The sequence below is a fragment of the Ammodytes marinus genome, assembly GCF_949987685.1.
Source record: "Ammodytes marinus genome assembly, chromosome: 2".
Classification (NCBI taxonomy): domain Eukaryota; kingdom Metazoa; phylum Chordata; class Actinopteri; order Uranoscopiformes; family Ammodytidae; genus Ammodytes; species Ammodytes marinus.
Window position 1 is genome coordinate 22,548,354 of NC_137231.1, and position 19,299 is coordinate 22,567,652.

The following is a 19,299-nucleotide window of genomic DNA, read 5'->3' on the forward strand; positions in this document are numbered from 1 at the left end:
CCATGTAAACTGTGGTATTCACCAGTAAAGTTTAAATTGAACCACAATAACTTTTGGACCATATGGTTTTTAATCCATTGTGTTGTAGGCTACTTATTTACTGTATGGACGCAAAGTGGCCAGTAACCTGACATAAACAGCTCTGGGCGGGGGTCCGACTTGGGCCCTATTAGTATTCCCGTCCTTTGGGTACGCAGTGTTGCCAGCCACAGAGCCACGTCAGGCCTGTCTTCTGCTGCCTCTCCAAGGTTAGAGATAGGCCCGACTGACTGACTGACTGGAAACACTCGAAGAACATACGCTGGGAGCCGAACTGAGATTAAGTCTCCCCCCACCCCTCTCCTCCGCCCCCTTGAACGTTCAGATTTGCTCCCGCACATAGACATACAGTGTCTGCGGGGACATTGTCTTGATAGGGTGGCTGTGAAGCAGATTGTTATCGTCCGTATTACTGGTGGTGCTTAATGGAAACGCGCAATCATAAAATATGGTTGCATTTGGAGAATATCCGTGAATGCGATCGTCTCCTTCCGACATCGGTGCGTCAGAGAGGACACCTCAGCTAGCTCTGGACTCCGGGGTTGGGTGTGAAGTCTTCACTGTGCACACCGTGTGCTGCTGGAGTGAAGGTGACTTGCGCCCCGTCGCAGTCAAGGCAATGCGGAGAGGAGTCGCAGGCAGGCGCTCATCCGGCACTTTCCCTGCGCTGTGAGGCTCGCCTGGAAACAATATTTGCTCCGTCTCCCCATACTAGAGGAGGAGATCGAGGAACGATAGAGAGATAGACTAGAGCGTTTATACTAGTAGGGGTTCGAATCAGCCAGTAGTTGACGAAGGTGAATAGAGCTAAACGGAGGAGAGAATAAGGTGAACGGTAAGGTGCAGCAGCAGGGTGGTGAGGCAGGAAGCGAGGAAGTGTTGGAGTTTGGGGGGTGGGAATATAAGACGAAACCGTTCTGTGTTAGGGCTGTTTTATTAGTGGATGTGTATGCATGAGTTCTGCATCGAATGGGCGCAAAAACCGCCCCAGATCTGCCGGGAACATCTTCCAGATCGGAAAACCTCCTCCCCGAGACCCACAAAGGAGGGAGAGCACCGAAAGTACCCGCAAAGCCCAGCGCGCCGTGGCCGACTGCAGAATGGTAGGTTTGCGGCACGTCAGTGGCTGCATGGTGCCTCTAATAAGGAGTGAATAAGGAGAGTATGTTATCATACTAGCCTTTCTTTGTTCTAGGACGATCCACTATCCCGCGCACGCAGGATGCACAGGCGACAGCTGTTAATAGCTGCAAACCCAGTCTGGGAGCCTAAAAATAGCGATATGCATTTGCATTGCTTTGACGGCAGTGAAGCCAAACTGATCATCGGCTCTGACTGTGATTTACATTTGGAGTGTGGTAAACTGCAGGTGATTTGGGCTGATTTGAAAATTGTCTAAATTACATGATCATCCACGGAGGGTGTTCGTGATCATGGCACATATATAGCCTATGTCCTGTGTTTTGACATATGTTGACAGGAATGATCATATGTAGCTACGTAGAGCCCGCTTCACCCTTTCTTAAACGTCATGGAGCCTTGCTGTTCTTGTGCAGGAGGACTACGGCAGGATGATATGCAGGAGTTGCACAAAACGAGCTAAATATTTGTGCTCCACTCTGAAGCTCTGAGGTTGTGCAAATAACCAAACTTAGCATAATGGATCCCCCGTCAAAACCCTATCGCAATTTATTCCTTCACCATGCTCTCCTTCAGGACGATTTTAATGGCATCCCTACACTTTTCGCTTAATCACGTTTCCCTCGGAGACCTACACTGGTTTATGTGACTGCATTATGTGCAAGGTTGCAATTTTTAAAGTACTACTCTTATTGAAGCAGCATACCACCATGCGCCTGCCCAGGCAAATTATTTGTTTTTGGAAAAACTGAAAATAGAATAATAAAGCTGGATATATTGTTGCTTAGCATTCCATTATTGTCTGAAAAGTCAATACGCAGGCCAAGCATAACGGTTATTTTACCTCAATGACCAGGAAGCCGTTCAGATGTTCAATGAAAATATGTTTATTATATTTGTGTGGTGGCCATTCTGGGGAAACAACTAATGAAATGTGTGTTTGTTTGTTTTTATTCTAACACAGATCGTCCAAGAATTCAATACACTTGTGGCTCTGTACCGTGAACTGGTCATCTCCATCGGCGAAATCACGGTCGACTGTCCTGCTCTACGGGCCGAAATGCTGAAAACCCGAACTAAAGGCTGCGAAATGGCAAGAGCGGCACACCACAGTCTCTCCTTGATATCGGGGTGAGTTGGCAAAGACGCTGTCCATGGTGCTGAAACCAGCGAGGCTCCGCAAGTGGCGACCGCACCAAATGGGGCGCTCTGCAAACACTGCATGGGCCTGAAGTTGTAAAGAGTCCCTTTTTTTTTTTTTTTTTTTTTTAATACAAAAAGTAGCCTACATCTCTTATTTGCATAAGCACCCCCCATTTCAGGCACATGTCCTCTGCTAAGCCTGCTCCTCTACACTTCAAATAAATCATTCAAGTGTCTGCTCCATTAGTGTGGAACTTTTGAAATGTGCAAGAAAGAGTTTGGGGGTGACATACCATTAGATCAGCTTTTAAAAACCACGATGTCTTTAAATTGCTAGCGGGGACAGCTTGACCAGGAAGCAATCACAGCAACATACTGTAATTGACCACTTCCCATTAGATTGGCCTAAAACGTTAATGCAGGAAGGGGCAATGCTTCCCAGCACAAATAACTGAGACAATAGTATCAGTAATGTGGGGTCAATGCTTTTGCCTTGTTGCTTTTGAAGTATTGTGAGAGTGGCCCTGTACATGTGTGACCTGTTGGTTTGTGTGTCTCTGTTATGGTCATTTGAACATTTAGTGAAGCATGATGGCAAAAATCCCAATCCTTGTTTTTTTCGCCATCAATAGCAAATGGTAACAATAATAGTGCAGTGCAGTCGGTGGAAAGTAATTCAATTTTAGATTGTTTAAATTTTACCATGTTAAAATATATTATAAGTGGTGTGATAGAAGGTTTCGGTTGAGGAGGGGACGGTCTATGATAGAAGCCTTCATAAGTATCTGTTGGCTTGGCCTGCACCCTTCATTGAGCACATCTACTCTACATTCGTGCCAGTGGGAGAAGGGCAATGGGATGCTTGGGATTTGAAGGTCTTCTATGAGGCTAAGATGCCAGCTGACTTAGCACCCTCAGACCTACTTACACAACAATCAGACTGACTGAAGCCAGTGTTGAGAGAGCTTTTTAGGACGTACTGTATGCAGCAATAGGCAGTTGCCAAAGCCTGGGCACTATTGGAACAATAACAGCATCAGGTTGACTCTTGTATTGCCCACATTCCTTTCTATTAAGCAAAGTGCGTAATTTCTGTTGCCCCCATGAAGAATTTGAAGTAGTAACAACAACACTGTCGGTGCATCTACATGAGGCAAGCTTTCAGTGATAGCACATGGATTTTATACCTTCTGCTGTACGTCCAGGTTTTTTCTTAGCAGTAGAATCCGCAACTGAAACAATTATTGGGCTCTTCTTGGGATTTTTCTGAGCTATTGCACCATTGTCAGCGGCGACAACAGTTTATTAAACCCTGCATACAATGAGAGTTTTTCTGGAGCTGATATGCTTGATCACTTTTGTGTCAACTTGTTTGGCGATGGCTTGAATGCAACCGACATTCGTTTATATGAAGAAGTTATGCACTATAGCCTTAAGTGGCATTTGGTGGAGACCTGTGAAATCACTGAAAGCTTCCCCATTAAATTGTCGACTACCGTCTTTTTTTATGAAGACGCCTTTATGTGTTAGGCTGTACTCTATTCTTATCTGCAACCTATTTCCTGGCTCAATAATTAATCAGCTTGATATATCTTCATGTAAGGATGCAAAACCTTCACTGTCTGTTACATGCATGACAAAATCTATCCATTTATTGTGGAGGCTTCGCACCACATGTGCGTGACACACTCATACTGTTAGCCACTAAACGTGTCTACTGCATGTTTCTTGTCATGCAGAGGCATGAATCATGCAACATCCTCTAAACAGGGGCATCAGATGCTTCTTACAACGAGGCTGTGAAATAACGTTTGGAGAAACAGTGACGTTTACGGTGCAGGATCTTTTGGCTTTGCCCAATAATTTTTCATTGCATGGTTCATAATTATACGTCTAAAAGTTATACCTGTCTCTCCAAGACAAGAAGCACTATCCATTATATTCCTGTGCTTGATGGTTTCTTGTTGCTGGTGATGCTATCGAAATAGAAGTGGTGGGGTAGCGCTAGAGAGAACTCTAAGTTCCTGCTGATAACAGCATACACAGCATTGTCATAATCATCACCAGCACATACTCCAAACCTGCTTCTCTAAAAGCTCTCCAGGCCACTTCCACTTTTCGCTCCACCACTATAGTGACACAGAGCTTGAATTAGACAGCACAGGTCAGTCCCCTATAATCAAATAAAGCAAGTGTGTCTGAATGGTTTGAGTGATGCATTGCAAGGCCTCTCCAACGTGATAGGGGGAAAACTGATAAGCAGGATATGACAGCTAGCAACAGCACTGTAGAAGGAGTAAAACAAGGATGGAAATGAGAAGCTTTCTGTTGGAAAGCTAACAGCATGATCTGTTTGAGCGATATTTGTACCATGGTCAGGTTTCACGCCTTTCACTTTCCCATGTGATATCACACCCACTGAATATCACCTGCTGGAGTTTCCCCTTGAACACCAGCTGTATATGATGGTGAAGCTACTGTACTGTGAATAAAACAGAATGTGATCATTTCCTTATCCCTTTCGACATGTTTTCAATAAATAACAGTACACACTTCATGTGTATTTGTTTAAACTGATAAACTTTATTGTTTTTTGTAAATATACACACATTTTAACTTTGGTGCCTTAAACACGTTCCAAAAAAGTTGGGACATGAATTGTTGACATTTTGATAGCAAAATAATTTCCCATTATTGCTTGAAATACAATTTCAGTTGCTCAACATTCCAGGGTCTCTATTGTGATATTTTGTGCTTCATAATGCAGCAAATGTTTTCAATGGAAGATAGGCATAGACGGCAGACAGGCCATTCTAGTATCTGCACTCTGTTCCTACGAAACCAAGTTGTATAAAGAAGTGCAGAATGTGGCTCGGTATTGTCTTGCTTAAATAAGCATGGACATCCCCGAAATAGACGTTGTCTGGATGGCAGCATACCTGTATGTACTTTTCAGCATTAATGGTGCCCTTATAGATATGCAAGCTACCCATGCAATGGGCATTAACCCAGTCCCATACCACCATAAACCCTGGCTTTTCAACTTCGTATTGGTAATAATCTGGATGGTCCTTTTCCTCTGGAGCCCGGAGGACAAAAAGTCCATGATTTAGAAAAACAATTTGAAATGTAGACTCGTCAGACCACAGCACACTGTTCCACTTTGCGTCAGTCCATCTCAGATGTGCACAGGCCGAGAGAAGTCTGCAGCATTTGTGGATGTTGTTGATAAATGGCTTTCACTTTGCATGGTGGAGTCTAAACTTGCATTTGTGGATGTAGCGACAAACTGTGTTTACAGACAATGGTTTTCTGAAGTTTTCCATGGCCCATGAAGTAATATCCTTTATGAAATCATGTTCTTTTGTAATGCAGTGCCACCTGAGGTCACCATTTATCAGTTGGCCCTCGGCAGCGATTCTGACCACGTCTGCTGTTGACAGGAAGTAACAGAAACAAGTCTTAAAAAGCAGATTGCTCCTATTTACGAGCAGTGCATCAAATGCAGCATCAGCTTCTCTTTCATAATTTAAATTTGCAAAGTTTGGTAAACGTTTTTAAATATATATATTTAGGTTTATAATCTCTTCTGGTAAAGTTGGTGTTATTAAGAATGTTTAGTTATTGTCAAGAATGATGCTGATCATAGTAATGTAATAACAAACAGGAAATTACGGCTATTCGTCATATCTTGCAGATATTTCTAAATAAAAGCATGTTCTGACAGTTGTGGTTGGCTGTGTATGAGGCACAAGACATGTGCTCACTGAAAGCTGAAAAATATTCTACAAAAGTTTGATGTCAGTTGGACGTTACAATCATCATATACAACTCATACTACACTCTTGCTTTGGCAACTCAAACACTAATACATTTTCTACAAAAAACTTAAAATATACATATACACTATTTAATGTATTTACAATCAATCAAATAGTTAAAATGCAATGTGGGTCAGTCTGTGGTGTTATTTTAAGGAATACTATGCTGTTTTTTGTGTGTGTTTAATATACTTTTGTTTACTATTTAACTTTTCCTCTTGAATGGTATTTTTGTTGAATCTTTATGACACTGCATGCATTCTGGAGGCGATGTGCTGAACATTAACCTCTTTTGAGTGAACCTTCCACCAATGAAGGTTTAGGATGATGACATACACATCAAGTAACAGAGTTCAACAATTCAAACTGTTATACTCAACAGAATAATTAGGCTAAATATGAATTTCCCACTTTTTGGGGTAACCACAAAAGCTCAACTTAGCTCAATGTAATTTGAACTTGTATCTATAAAGTTGGTCATTGTATGAGTTGATCCTTTTCCAACTAGCCAGTAACCTTGCTATCTATCTGCGCAATTCCAGGCCGGAGGACGGGGAAATCCACCCTGAGATCTGTAGGCTCTTTATCCAACTGCAGTGCTGCCTGGAGATGTACATCACTGAGATGCTCAAATCTGTCTGCTTGCTGGGCTCCCTGCAGCTCCACAGGAAAGGTTAATACATGAATAAGCCTCATCATGGCATATCTTTTTTCACCTAACTTTAGTCTACAGTAGTGTGCATATATATATATATGTATTATAGTATGTCTGCTTTGTGCCTCTCTTTTACAATAATCATTAGATCTGATGAGTAATAAGATCTAATGCAATGGTGACAGATGTTTTAAGGCAAGCCTCTCTCTGTGTACTTCAGGTAAGGATTTCTGTGGCCCTTCCAGGGTTGAAAGTAGAATCGAGGAGAGCTCGGACATCCCAATACTGGAGGACACCTCTTCCTCCCCCATTGACTGTCCTCAGCTCTACTGGCTGGTGGCCACTGACATAGAAAACATAGAAAGGTAGATAGAGAAAAAAATTGTTGTGGTGCTTGTTTTGTGTGTGTGTGTCCTTCTGTGTGTGAGTAAATACTGTCTAATTTTTTTGCGCATTTACTATGGTTTAAATAATTATAAATGTTGGTCAAAGCACATGTGTTGAAACCATAGATAGTATATAAAATGGAAGTAGCATCCGGGACCTGACCTCAGTTGACCACAGTTATTCCAACTGCATCCAATCGTCCTGGCCTATGCACGTCGCCATCTTGTCAGATTTTTACTCCGCCTCATTCCCTCTCACCGAAAAAGGGCATTGATGTGACGTTGGGTGTAGGAAGATACGCCCATCTAGCTGACATATTTATTTATTTATTTATTATTATTCTTTCGGACAATTCCACACAATGTACCTCAGAGGTGTAGTGAGGGCCAACGGGCGGCTAGCTGTCACTCAAGAGACCATGCCCCTAATTATTCATACATTTTAACGTCCAATAGAGCAAAAACTAGCGTGCTAGAAAAAAAATACACCCCCTGAGAGTTGTCATGGAGATATGAACTAAACACACAGACTAGAATTTTTTTTGTACCAGGCCTTAAATAGGTTTAATAATGAGAAAACGGCATATTTAACATGGGAGTAAATGCGAAATTGCTCTGTTTTGAAACCTGCCCTTAGCGGCCACCCGGTTCACTGCAATTTTTGTCACTTCCGCATTGGATGCTGGCAGAACTCGCTGTGGTTGGGGCTTGGTTGAAACATAATGCAAAGTGTGCACAAGTGAGTATTTTTTCCACTTCTAGTCACATGACATTGACTTGTTAAAGGGTTGAAAGATCACAGATGTGTTCACATTTTGCAAACATTAATTCTGCTATTCGATTTAGTAACAGCTGAATTTGAATGAAGTTACAAAACTTTTTACAATGTTTATTTCACTAACCTTAATGTTCCTCTTTAACCTCAATCATATTGTAATAGCTTATAATGAGCTCTGCAAAATATTTTTTTATATTTAAATAAACTTGAATTACAGTATATGATGGTTGTGTTTGTAGTTGTTTTTGATAATAAGAACATATTGTGAAACTGCAGAATCTTGTTTTTATCGTAGTATTTCCCGATAGATTGTTTGCAAGCGCAAGCGACTTGAAAAAGGCTTCACATACTGGTGTGGCATCTAGAAGTCACAAAGTGGATGGTTATTTATGATTTATTAGTTAGGTGCTAAAATTAGGGGGCGTGTTATTTAATACATTTATATCGATAACATACAAAATAGATTCTTAATGCAAATTTATATTTAGTTTTCTAGATGACTGCAAATGAGGCACGTGTACCCGTCTGTCTATCTGTCTGTGTATGAAAATACACTTCATGATCAATTCCCCGGGTATGCTACATGAAAGCTGGTATTTGTGTTGTTGCAGGGATATGAGGGAGATGAAGAACCTTCTCAGTAAACTCAGGGAGACAATGCCTTTACCATTGAAGAACCAAGGTAAGATAGAAGCCGAGCACTTGCTTTGCCTTAACCCTCCACAAACACCACAACCCCATAGAGCAGTGACATTTAAAACAATTGTTTATGGTAAAAAAGTATAGAACATTCTGAGAGAGATACACAGTTATTGTGGCTGTGGAAAAACAGTCTGTGCCATAGCTTCACCTATCCAACATGTCTGACTTAGCTGTGGTCTGCGTGTGTTTTTGTGCCCAGATGACAGCAGTTTGCTGAACCTGACTCCCTACCCACTGGTCCGACAGAGGAAGAGGCGGTTCTTTGGGCTCTGTTGCCTGGTAACCGGCTAAGGGCCCTGCCTTCATGGGTAGGAGGCGGCAACAAAGACACCATTACCCACTGTCCTTCACCACTTGTGTCTCCCACCAATCTATTACTGCCATTTTCAAATAAATTTGTCTTTCTCTCCCTTTTTTTTTAAAGGCTGCCCATTTTTATAATTTTATTTTGTAATACAAATAAGAATTGTAACTGCAATGTAATGAAAACAAAAGTCATGAACATATATTTTAAGATATTTTGCAACAAAGTTTCCTTTTTTGGTAAATGAAGTCAGTCAGATATATGCTTGTCCAATGTCAAAGAGAATGAGAGGCCATTTGAAATAATGTCAATGTTCAATTATTTCCACAAACCTCAGTGACTGAAATGGTGGATCCATGTTTTAAAAAAAGGGAATATAACTGTGTGTTTTTGTCAGAAATAATGTGATAACTTATGAATAGATGCCAACCGAATATTTGAGGATAGCACTTGCAAAAGGCAAAGTTATACATTTGTCCGTCTAAGTTGAGATGACAGGTTTGTGCAGAGTCAGTTTGTTGAGTATTACAGTCTCTGTTTTCTGTTTCTTGCTGTTTTTTCTTCTCAATGTACTTAATTTAGTCTTCCATAAACCAAGAACCTGTATCCAACTTTAACTTTACAGCTTTGAAATGGAATATAATACTCAAATAAATAAATAAAAACTTCTTTGCACACAATATCTATCTATAAATTGAGACGTTAGACTTGTATATACACATACTCACTACGCAATGCTCTCTGATTTATTTTCAAAGTTGAACAGTTGGTTAGAGAAGGACGCTGTGGGTTGTTATAAGCAGTGAGGGTCTCGCTTTGTCTGAGGAGTTCAGTGCAGACAAAGGGCAGGCAGCATGGGTCTTGCTTATTAATGATAGTGATCAATGTTTAGGGCACTGTGAAGGTACAGTAGTCAAAGCTGAAATAGGTCATTTTACATTGTTAATAAAACTTTTGTTATTGAAATGAATCAACCAGTCTCTGTAGTGTTCTTGCATGTAATCCACTCAAATGTCCACTGGGTGGGGACAAATATATACATTTGTCCGTCAAAATGGTTGTTTGGAATCTGGTCAAAAACTGGATTATTTTAATGGATTTTTGTGCTTAAGGTGATCATTAGGTGTGACTGTTTGCAAATCAGGATCCTATCAAAGGGTAGTGTGCAATTTTTTATATTTTGGGAATGAAAATCACCTGTAGGTAAAGTAAACATTTCTATGTTGGAGAGTTAGAGGGAAGTAAAGTAAAGTAAATACAGAGGGCAGGAGGAATACAAAAAAAACATACCTATTTTATTAAGTCCTTAACAAAGAGCTTCCGTTTATATTTACTGAGGCCTGGAGAATATAACATTTTGGTATGAAGTATATTTTTATCAGTAAAGGAAACACTTAAGTTTCTATGGAAAATGAGTGGCTGACATGTTTTCGTTAATATTTGATATTTGTAAAAAATATTGGTTTTAATATATTTTAGACATTGACATAGATAAGTGAACATGAAAGTATTTATTGCCTGCAAATGTGTACATGTGCATGCATTTATGCCTTCTGACAAACTAGTGAAATGACCAATACATGATAGATACACTGAAGTCCCCCACTATTTATTTTGCCATTGGCTTACATTGTAGTTGTATACATAGATACATAACAGTCTACTTTTGTGTATCCTGTACCTTCTGAAATATGTAAGGAAGGAAAGTAAAAGGTCAAAAGGTCAAACCATCTTCCTGCCACCTCAGGAAGAGCACGGCAGGATATCCACAACTGCCACCTTCTCTCCTTTACATCGCTGCAGTCCTGCTTCACACTCGCTCATGGTTTGAGTGGCTGCTGTTGCATCTTCACCAACACGGACACACACGTTTAATCCCGGGATCACGCAATCTGCAGTCTCCTTACAGCGACACTCGTTGGTTTGATCTGAAAGAAAGGCGTGGAGACACATGGAGATGAATGACTGCAAAACATTTCTAGCATCATGTCATCATGGATTAGTTGTAACCTCATACCGTCACAGATCTCCCACATGTGACAGTCGGTGCAGCCCGTCGTGTCGCGCTCCGGCCACATGCAGGCGCTGTCCTCTGCAACCACAAGGTTCTTCCCCATACACTGCAGAGCATGCACTTTGCACACACTCAGAACGACTGACGTTCTACTCAAGGTGGTACACATGTCCAAAGAAGAACTGCTGACAAAACAAAAGAAAGTAAAATCATCAAACACAACAACCGCAAGAAGAAGTCCAATTTGCAAAAGAGTAATTTGAGCAAATTGATGGTGATTCGAGTGAACATGCCTGCATTCAAAAGGCTTTTTGCAAACACATCTTCCTCCGGAGACCTTCTCCCATGGTTTACATTGCACCAAGGGAGAGATGCTTGGTTGTGCCGTACTGGCTGTGGGATACAAAAAAATTGTTCTTCCACATTACCAACTGACTAAGGTCAATGCATGCCACGATAAAAAGCATGTGAGTAATGGAAAATTAGGGTACAGTATGAGACTATTTTTATGAATGTTAAAGGTTACCTGGGCTGCATTTGACGCTCTTTGGGTCTGGTGAAAAATTCAGACTGGGATCACAAACAATGGTTGCTTCTCCTAGTAGCTGTCTACCTGCTGGACAGGACAGCGTTACTGTGTCCCCTATGTCATAGGTCTGCTTCAAAGGAGAGGCTGTGACATCGGCAGCAAGGAGAATAGTCTTGCATCTTGAGACTGGGAGAAAAGTTGAAGTTTAACAAAGTAACACTGCAAGTCATTCCGATCTAAAATGTGGTTTTGAGTACTCACCTGTGCACATTCCAGGATTGGCAGACCAGGTTTGATCAGCAGTGCATTCTATGCTGGAGCCAAGAAGATAGTAACCTTCGGTGCAGCTGTACTCAACCTTATTGCCCACAAGGTAAACATCCTTAGGGTTCTGTGGAGCATATTGTGATAACAAAGGTGATTAGGTTTCTGTTTTTAGTTTTGATCTTCATACAAAAATCCTCTTTAAAAATGAATGGAAATAACGAGACTGAACCCAAAGCCATTGAGCTAGGCCTCCCTTTACAGGAAACACATTCAATATTTAACTTTCATGGCCACTATTATGCAAAATAATCTTTTAAAGCTCTGAATGGACATTTGACCATCTATGGAACACAACCACAAAACATCTCCCACATTTAAAGCTAATTTTCCATGTTTCAAATAGTCTTTGAATGCAACATTCCTTACCAGGATATAGCCATTGATTAGAGGAGGCGGGTCTGCACACTTCTGACTTGGTGGAAGAGTATGGTCAAAGCACTGAGGCTCCATAGTTCTGTCGAAGGATTGATAAAAATAGAATGTTGTAATACTGCGTCGCTGAAAAAGTCTTTGTGAAACTTCCTGCTTATTTTAAAATGTTAAAAAGCAGTGTCTGGTGGTGCCTGTTACAAAAATGTTAGAGAATGAATACTTTTCCCGCTCTGACCTTAAGTATTGCAGCTCTTGGTCGTCACAGTCAGACGTCTCAGTGGGTTCACCGATACAGTGTTTTCCCCCGTTCTGAGGACTGGGATTGGAGCAGGAACGACTTCTTGAACTTCGACCCCCTGAACACGATGACCAGGCAGACCAGCAAGCCCAGCTTCCGTGGATCACTCCTTAATGAGCAGAAAAACATAAGAATAAGCAGTCGGAATTTGACGTTTTAGGAGTGAGACTGTGTTGGAATAAAGAGGGAAGAAGTAATTGCTGCCCATGTGATATCAACCCATTTAGTGACTCTTTTATTTACCATTACTCTTGCATTTAACCTAGTGAAAGCATAATATTTGCACCATTAGAGCATACACCTAAACTTAATTAAAATGTATTACGTAGCCTACTTAGACATGGCTTTGAAATGTAGATATGGCGTTGGAAAAACAAACACACATACAGTATTAGACCACCAGTTTCAGTTAATTTTAAATAATCGTTTTACCTTTTGTGAAATGCACTTATTTATTTGCTTTCATGTTGAGAGTTGGATAAGACGATCAATGAAGCTAGCGCTGTTAGCTTAGCTTACCATAAAGACTGGCAAATAAGAGCTCATGACACATTGTATATCTTGTTTCCTCACAAAAACTTAAATGTAGAAAATGTGTTTTTGTGGTTTTACCAGGGGATGTGTCATTTCTTGAGTTGCCCTGTTAACATTCAACATACCTATCGAACCTGTTGAAAATGTAACACCCACCCTGTTGACCCTCCACTTCCGTTCCAGTTTCACAGGCCACTCCTTCTGTTCCGGGTTTACAGATGCATTTGCATTGATCTCCATCCACGAAAGCCATGCCATTGTTGTAGCACGGCCTGCAGTGGCAGCTGTCGCTCTCACTGAGGTACTGCTCTATGGCCTTGCGAAGGTAGAGTCTCTTCACCCCGGCACACTGAACCTCCTTCACCAGTTCTGACAGGGGCCGCAGCTGACCAAACAAGAGTTGAGGGAGGTAAGAGAGCTGGATGGCTGAGTAAGAATGCATTCAACATATGTGTCCTTCTCCAAAAGTTATAAGAGCTTATTGTTCTCTCCCTCACCTTTCTTTTTGTGACACTTGGATATGATCGAATAGAGTCAGCCCAGTTTGAGTACAATTCCCAGTTCTTGGCTGGATCATTGAGCTGTACGGCCTCCAGTGCTGCAATATGCTCCACGCCTCCTCCCTTCGCATCCACTTTTTTCACCTCGTTTCTGCTTTTCGTTTCTATTTTACAAAGGTTTGCAGAGATGATGGATGACTAACATATTCAGATATTTTCCCCACTTATATTGGCTCTGGTATGTTTATATAATTAACATAAGTTGTACCACTTGATGACGTATGTTGACGTTGACCCCTTTTGCAAGTTGTGGTTGACCAGGAGATAAAAAGGATCCAACGTTTAGTTGTTTCACATTCATCATACTGGTGGCTTTCCCTGACTTTAAAACAATGGAGAGTCAAGCAAAAAGACAATCAGAAAGGCAGTGTCAGCAATGAATAGCAGATTGAGGATTGAGGAGGCACTTTATGGATGAACTGGCAATTATATCAACCAGTTACTACAGTTTAATTTCCCCACAAAACATTTAAGATTGAGTCGTTATCTAAGAACGTCTGTGCTTCTGTGTAAAAACTGGTTGGTGCTATTTGTGTGCTGTCATGTTGAACATGATAACTGTAATACTTCCAAAATTGCCAGACATAACCAGCTACCATTACTGTAGAGGAAATGTGAATGGGAGCCACCATGAATGTGAGGCAAAAGGTTTCCTCCATGTTCCATGATCATTATTTCTTAAGTTTGTTAAACAAACATTTCAAATTGAATCACTCAGCTGCCTGTAGATTTAAGGATGGTTGATATCCGCCTGCCATGATGTTGTGAATACTTACTCAACATTTGTTCAGTTTCTTCATCAATCTTGGCAATGAGATTAAAAGAACCTCCAAGGCTCCCCTCGGACAGGTAGTGTGTCCCAAACCTCTCCAAAACCTTCCTGTAGGCAGCAAAGTCGTAGACTGATGGGAGTTTTGTTATTGCCTTCCAGAACTCCTCGGATATAGGGAGGTACTGAGGGGAGTTACTCTGGAACTGAGCTACTTCTATGTTGTTCTTTAAAACCACAATCTTGTGGAACTGGAAGGAGGGGAAAAACATTACGTTTAAGCTAGATTTTAAAATGCAGTGTCGGTAAGATTTGCAGTTTAAGATACAGTGACGCAATGTCTGGTTTGTACACACCTGAGTCCTGTTTTGTGTCTCATGAAAGTCATAGTTGTTGTATCCTCTCGCGGTCCCGGATAATGTCTGTCGATTTACAATGTCCTTTGCATAGTGCCATTTACTGGTGTACATATCATCACTGAAGTCATTCTGAGCTGTCACCTGGAAACAGCACATGTTTTCCACATTATTAATGCAACTAAAGTAGAGGAAAAAAGAGTTGAGTGGTTAAAGGTACCCTGTGGAGTTTGTGATCACTAGTGGTGCCGTAGAGTAATACTTTTAAGTTTTCAGCATTTACAAACTGACCTACATACACACCACATGCCCTCTCCAATTGACAACATTGGTAAACACAATGAAATATCTATCTATCTATCTATCTATCTATCTATCTATCTATCTATCTATCTATCTATCTATCTATCTATCTATCTATCTATCTATCTATCTATCTATCTATCTATCTATCTATCTATCTATCTATCTATCTATCTATCTATCTATCTATCTATCTATCTATCTATCTATCTATCTATCTATCTATCTATCTATCTATCTATCTATCTATCTATCTATCTATCTATCGTCAATGGGAAGACATTATTCTGATAATATTTCCAGATACAGATACCGTAATACCAGGTCTAAATTAGCCTGGTTCTACCAGACTATCGTACTTCATTTAATTTGTACAGAAGGTCTGGAATCGCTCAATTGACAAACGTTACAGTTTTTCTCAGTCGCTTTGGTGCTTTTCTCACATCACTATTAACATTTGCACAGCAGTTAGTGCATTTCTCAAAACAATTAGTGCAAACTGCAAAACCTAGTGGATAACCTGCAAAAGTACGCCACTTGCTCAAAATGGATAGTCTATTCCTCAAAAGCAAGTATTCATGTCAATGAAACTGCCAGTGTCATCAAAATGAGAAGTCTTGACACCATCGTTTATGAACAAGATAGTCAAATGGCTTTGTCATGTTTTCATTATGACAGTTTATTCTCTCAGTGTTTTCCAATCCAAAGAAAAAGGTCAGAACTCGGTGACACTACCTGAACATGCTCAAGACAGCACTATACACTACTTGTACAGCCATTTGAAAACTACAGTAAAGTTACACATTGCTGTAGTTAGGGGAGTAAGTGAGTACAAGACACTGAATACGTATGTTTCACATTTTTACTGTATATGCTCTTTGCAATTCTACAGCATTGTGCAAAAGAAAAATACACTTCAGTCACTTATTTAGAACAAACATAAAAAAACACCCTTTTGGTAGAGCTGTGCACAAATGTGAACAATATAACAGGACATATTGTAACTGAACATATATAGGTAAATCATTCTGGCACATCCAGACGTTCCTGTCTGTCTGGCCACATATTTTCATCTTCATCACAACGGATATTATCCCTTGCAATGCAGCGAGGAAAGTACAACTAATACTTCACACGCCTCCTCGTGAGAAAAGCTGAAGTCCACCTGAGAGCAATTGTTCAATTTAGGAGACATTTCCTGGAAAAAATTATAAAGAAAGGTATAAAATTAGCTTGACAGAATTTGATAACTAGTTCAACAATTTTGTATGTAATTACTCAAGCAATGAAATTAAGACTATTAGTTTTATTGGGAACGACTATTCAGCATCCATACGTATAGTTAATTTTGACTGACATGACATAAGCAAATGACAATATTATAAAACAGCAGAGAATTGTATGAAAGCAACTGATACATGTCCAAAAGCATTTGCAATTTGTTCAAAGGAAGGAGAAATTGCTACTATGATGTGCTCAAATGACTAAATGTTGCGGAGGTTGAACTAATAGTTATGAGAATGTTCATTCTGATCTGAGAAAAGCACCAAAGCAACTGAGAAAAACTGTAACTCACTTGAAGGCAGGTGTCTGTTGAAGTTTAAAACTATTGGATCTGCCCAGTGCCACTCTGGATCTGCCAACCAACCATGTCATGCGCCGGCTTCTGAGCCACTCCTTCTACTCGCTGATTGGACCGGCAGAAATCTGTTCGGAGAAAACCTAAGAATATACCGTACACCCAGACTGACTACTGAAGGGAAATTAAAATTGAGCGGAAGTAGTAGGCGGGCGGTGCCAGGCTAGTGTCTAAATGGGGCCCCTGAGGATTGCTGGCTGGATTGTTTGAGTCGAAAGAAACGGACAACTTCTACATCAGCAACAAGTCTTATCTTTGTTTCTTGTGTCCTTGACAACAATGGTTCAACCATGGCGTCTATATTCTCTTAACCTTAGCCGAATCGTTTTAGTTGCCAAAATGTGTAAATAAGGGACCTATTTTGTCCAAGGACATACTGTGTGATGCATAATTCTGCCGATAGCAAAAGTCAGAAATGCATGTCGACATTTGGTGGCGATAACGTGTTGTAATTTTTTCTTAATTCAACAATGAAAGAGCAGAAGAAGAAGGCTGCAGATTATGAGAAATGTTGAATTTGAACAAAATCATGTCATTCCACAGGGTACCCTTAGAGTATTACAGTAAGTGAAGAGATGAATCAGTATAATAAGTACATTTAGATCTCTTGTTCAGAAGGACAAACCATAAAGTTGTACTGGATAGTACTAAGGGGCAGTCTGTAGGGAGCGTTGTGGACACCACTGAAGGTGATACGACATTGGCCCCCGTAGCTCTTTGTGTTGATGACACCGGCTCTCCACTTCTCTGACACCACATCAAACCTACAGAAGCATTATAGTTGTCCCACTGGTAAGCACATGGTATCCGCTTGTTTGTTATTGTATGGGTTCACAAATGTATTAGGTATGTCAAACGTTGTCACTTACCCTAGTCCTAGGAGTTCAGTGTTAGGTGGGGGAGGTGGATTTCCTGTACACGTCATGTACTTTTGAATGTCACAGCCACTTTCATCAAGGCCATCTTCCTCACAGTCCTGATCTCCGTTACACACCAGAGAGCGACTTACACACTTCCCTGTGGATCAGTATAGACAGGCGCACAGCTCAGTTATTGCTCTTTGATTATTTGTGTCAATGGGACAATGAACAGAATTCTAACCCGATCTACAGCGAAACCTGTCTCCACATCCATCCTCCAGAGGACAGCCTTTAGTGGTTTCACAGGACCTTGTCTCAGTCCGCCCTCCATTGCAGGGATTCCCTCCAAACTGAGCGTAGACAACCATTGCCCGACTTCTTGTCTGTAACATGCCCCAATTTGTCAAAGAAATATGAAAGAAAATTATAAAATTATTTTAAATATTGTTATACTGATCATTACGTTAATAAAGAAGTGCAAAAGTCAAAATTAAAATTGGTTTCATTTAAAAAAATATATATTATGTGGGTTAGGAATACAGTAGGTTAGTAAAATGTTTATTGTTAACTACAAACTCATTACCTGTAATTTGGTGCAACCATCACACTCTGACCAATCACCATATGGCCCCCACTGGCAATGAACTCTCTGGTCACAAAACCTTCGAAATTAAATTCAAATGAAATATTTCAAACTATACTAATACTAAAAATGCTTGTATGTTTGTGTCATTTCATTTATAAGATTATGCTTTAAATGTTGAAATAGTGACGAAAAACAAATGTACCCTTTGGGTGTGAACAGGAGTAGCAGCCATGGCAAGACTGCCAGGAAGAGTTGTGTAATGTTCTGAAGAAGTGAAGAAGGGGGGAGGAAAGAAGCAGAGGAGAAAAGAAGAGAAAAAAGAAAACATTGCGGACATAAGAGTTTCAGTAGTTAACTAACGATACAACGTGAATGGCAAAACATATTCTGACTAGTAAATCAAATGTTTTGCAGAAATCTAAAAATGTGTTTGTAATGTCCCTGTAAGTAAAATATTCTTACCTTCATAGTGAGTGAAGAGCAGCAAACAGAACAGTCTTGTAGGGGCTTTGACTCTGGCTATTTATGCAAAGTTGTGTGCGCATTGGGGAGTCTTTTCCATGGAACTCATCTGGTTTAATGGGGGAGAGATTTGTGTGTGTGTGTGTGTGTGTGTGTGTGTGTGTGTGTGTGTGTGTGTGTGTGTGTGTGTGTGTGTGTGTGTGTGTGTGTGTGTGTGTGTGTGTGTGTGTGTGTGTGTGTGTGTGTGTGTGTGTGTGTGTGTGTGTGTGTGTGTGTGTGTGTGTGTGTGTGTGTGTGTGTGTGTGTGTGTGTGTGTGTGTGTGTGTGTGTGTGTGTGTGTGTGTGTGTGTGTGTGTGTGTGTGTGTGTGGGAGTGGGAGTGAGTGCATGCGTGCGTGCGTGTGCATAGACAGATAGAAGTGGGTCAATGTCTTTGTTTTTCTTTACAGGAAAGAACATATTTTTGTGAGAGTTCCAAAAAGCTCATTCTAAAACCAAAAGCAAAGATTCCTCTTGGAGTCAGAATCTCTCTCTGTTTTACTTTTCTAGATCGTCACATTAATTATTGAACTAAGATATTTTAGCCTCTTCAACTCCAGTACTTGTCATCCATGTTTTCTTAAAGGTTAAAGCTGTTTCAAAGGTCACAGACAACCTATTATGTTGAATTTATTAGCCAGCGTTGACTAGAATTCCCAATGGTGCGAACCAAAAAACGAAAAC

At 40.6% G+C, this 19,299-nt stretch overlaps 2 protein-coding genes across 3 annotated transcripts; one reads left to right on the forward strand and one right to left on the reverse strand.

The window, feature by feature from the left end:
- Nucleotides 1-992: 992 nt before the first annotated feature.
- Nucleotides 993-8,955, forward strand: rgs7bpa (regulator of G protein signaling 7 binding protein a; the record flags this gene model as incomplete). The annotated part of the gene is made up of 6 exons (XM_080048179.1): nucleotides 993-1,142; nucleotides 2,144-2,310; nucleotides 6,686-6,816; nucleotides 7,019-7,163; nucleotides 8,574-8,644; nucleotides 8,864-8,955. The coding sequence occupies 6 exons, from the start codon at nucleotides 993-995 to the stop codon at nucleotides 8,953-8,955; spliced, it is 756 nt and encodes a 251-aa protein (XP_079904305.1).
- Nucleotides 8,956-10,490: 1,535 nt separating this feature from the next.
- c7a (complement component 7a) lies at nucleotides 10,491-18,673 on the reverse strand. Of its 2 annotated transcripts, none has more exons than XM_080049375.1 (18): nucleotides 18,578-18,673; nucleotides 18,318-18,379; nucleotides 18,113-18,191; nucleotides 17,771-17,912; nucleotides 17,539-17,686; nucleotides 17,295-17,433; nucleotides 14,728-14,871; nucleotides 14,379-14,622; nucleotides 13,811-13,924; nucleotides 13,540-13,706; nucleotides 13,199-13,427; nucleotides 12,446-12,617; nucleotides 12,205-12,292; nucleotides 11,773-11,902; nucleotides 11,509-11,697; nucleotides 11,276-11,375; nucleotides 10,986-11,164; nucleotides 10,491-10,896 (listed from the first exon to the last, which is right to left on the reverse strand). In XM_080049375.1, the coding sequence occupies exons 1-18, from the start codon at nucleotides 18,581-18,583 to the stop codon at nucleotides 10,712-10,714; spliced, it is 2,517 nt and encodes an 838-aa protein (XP_079905501.1). In that variant the 5' UTR covers nucleotides 18,584-18,673; the 3' UTR covers nucleotides 10,491-10,711. The 2 variants fall into 2 exon arrangements, with proteins under 2 accessions (XP_079905501.1, XP_079905500.1); XM_080049374.1 differs by having other exon boundaries at nucleotides 10,986-11,167.
- Nucleotides 18,674-19,299: the final 626 nt, after the last annotated feature.

Excerpts from the sequence above, each read along its gene's own strand:
- c7a (XM_080049374.1), bottom strand. Across the intron at positions 14,872-17,294 it reads CTATCCAGTACAACTTTATG|GTGACAGCTCAGAATGACTT; the intron begins GTTTGTCCTTCT and ends TGCTGTTTCCAG. Across the intron at positions 12,293-12,445 it reads CAAGAGCTGCAATACTTAAG|AACTATGGAGCCTCAGTGCT; the intron begins GTCAGAGCGGGA and ends ATCCTTCGACAG.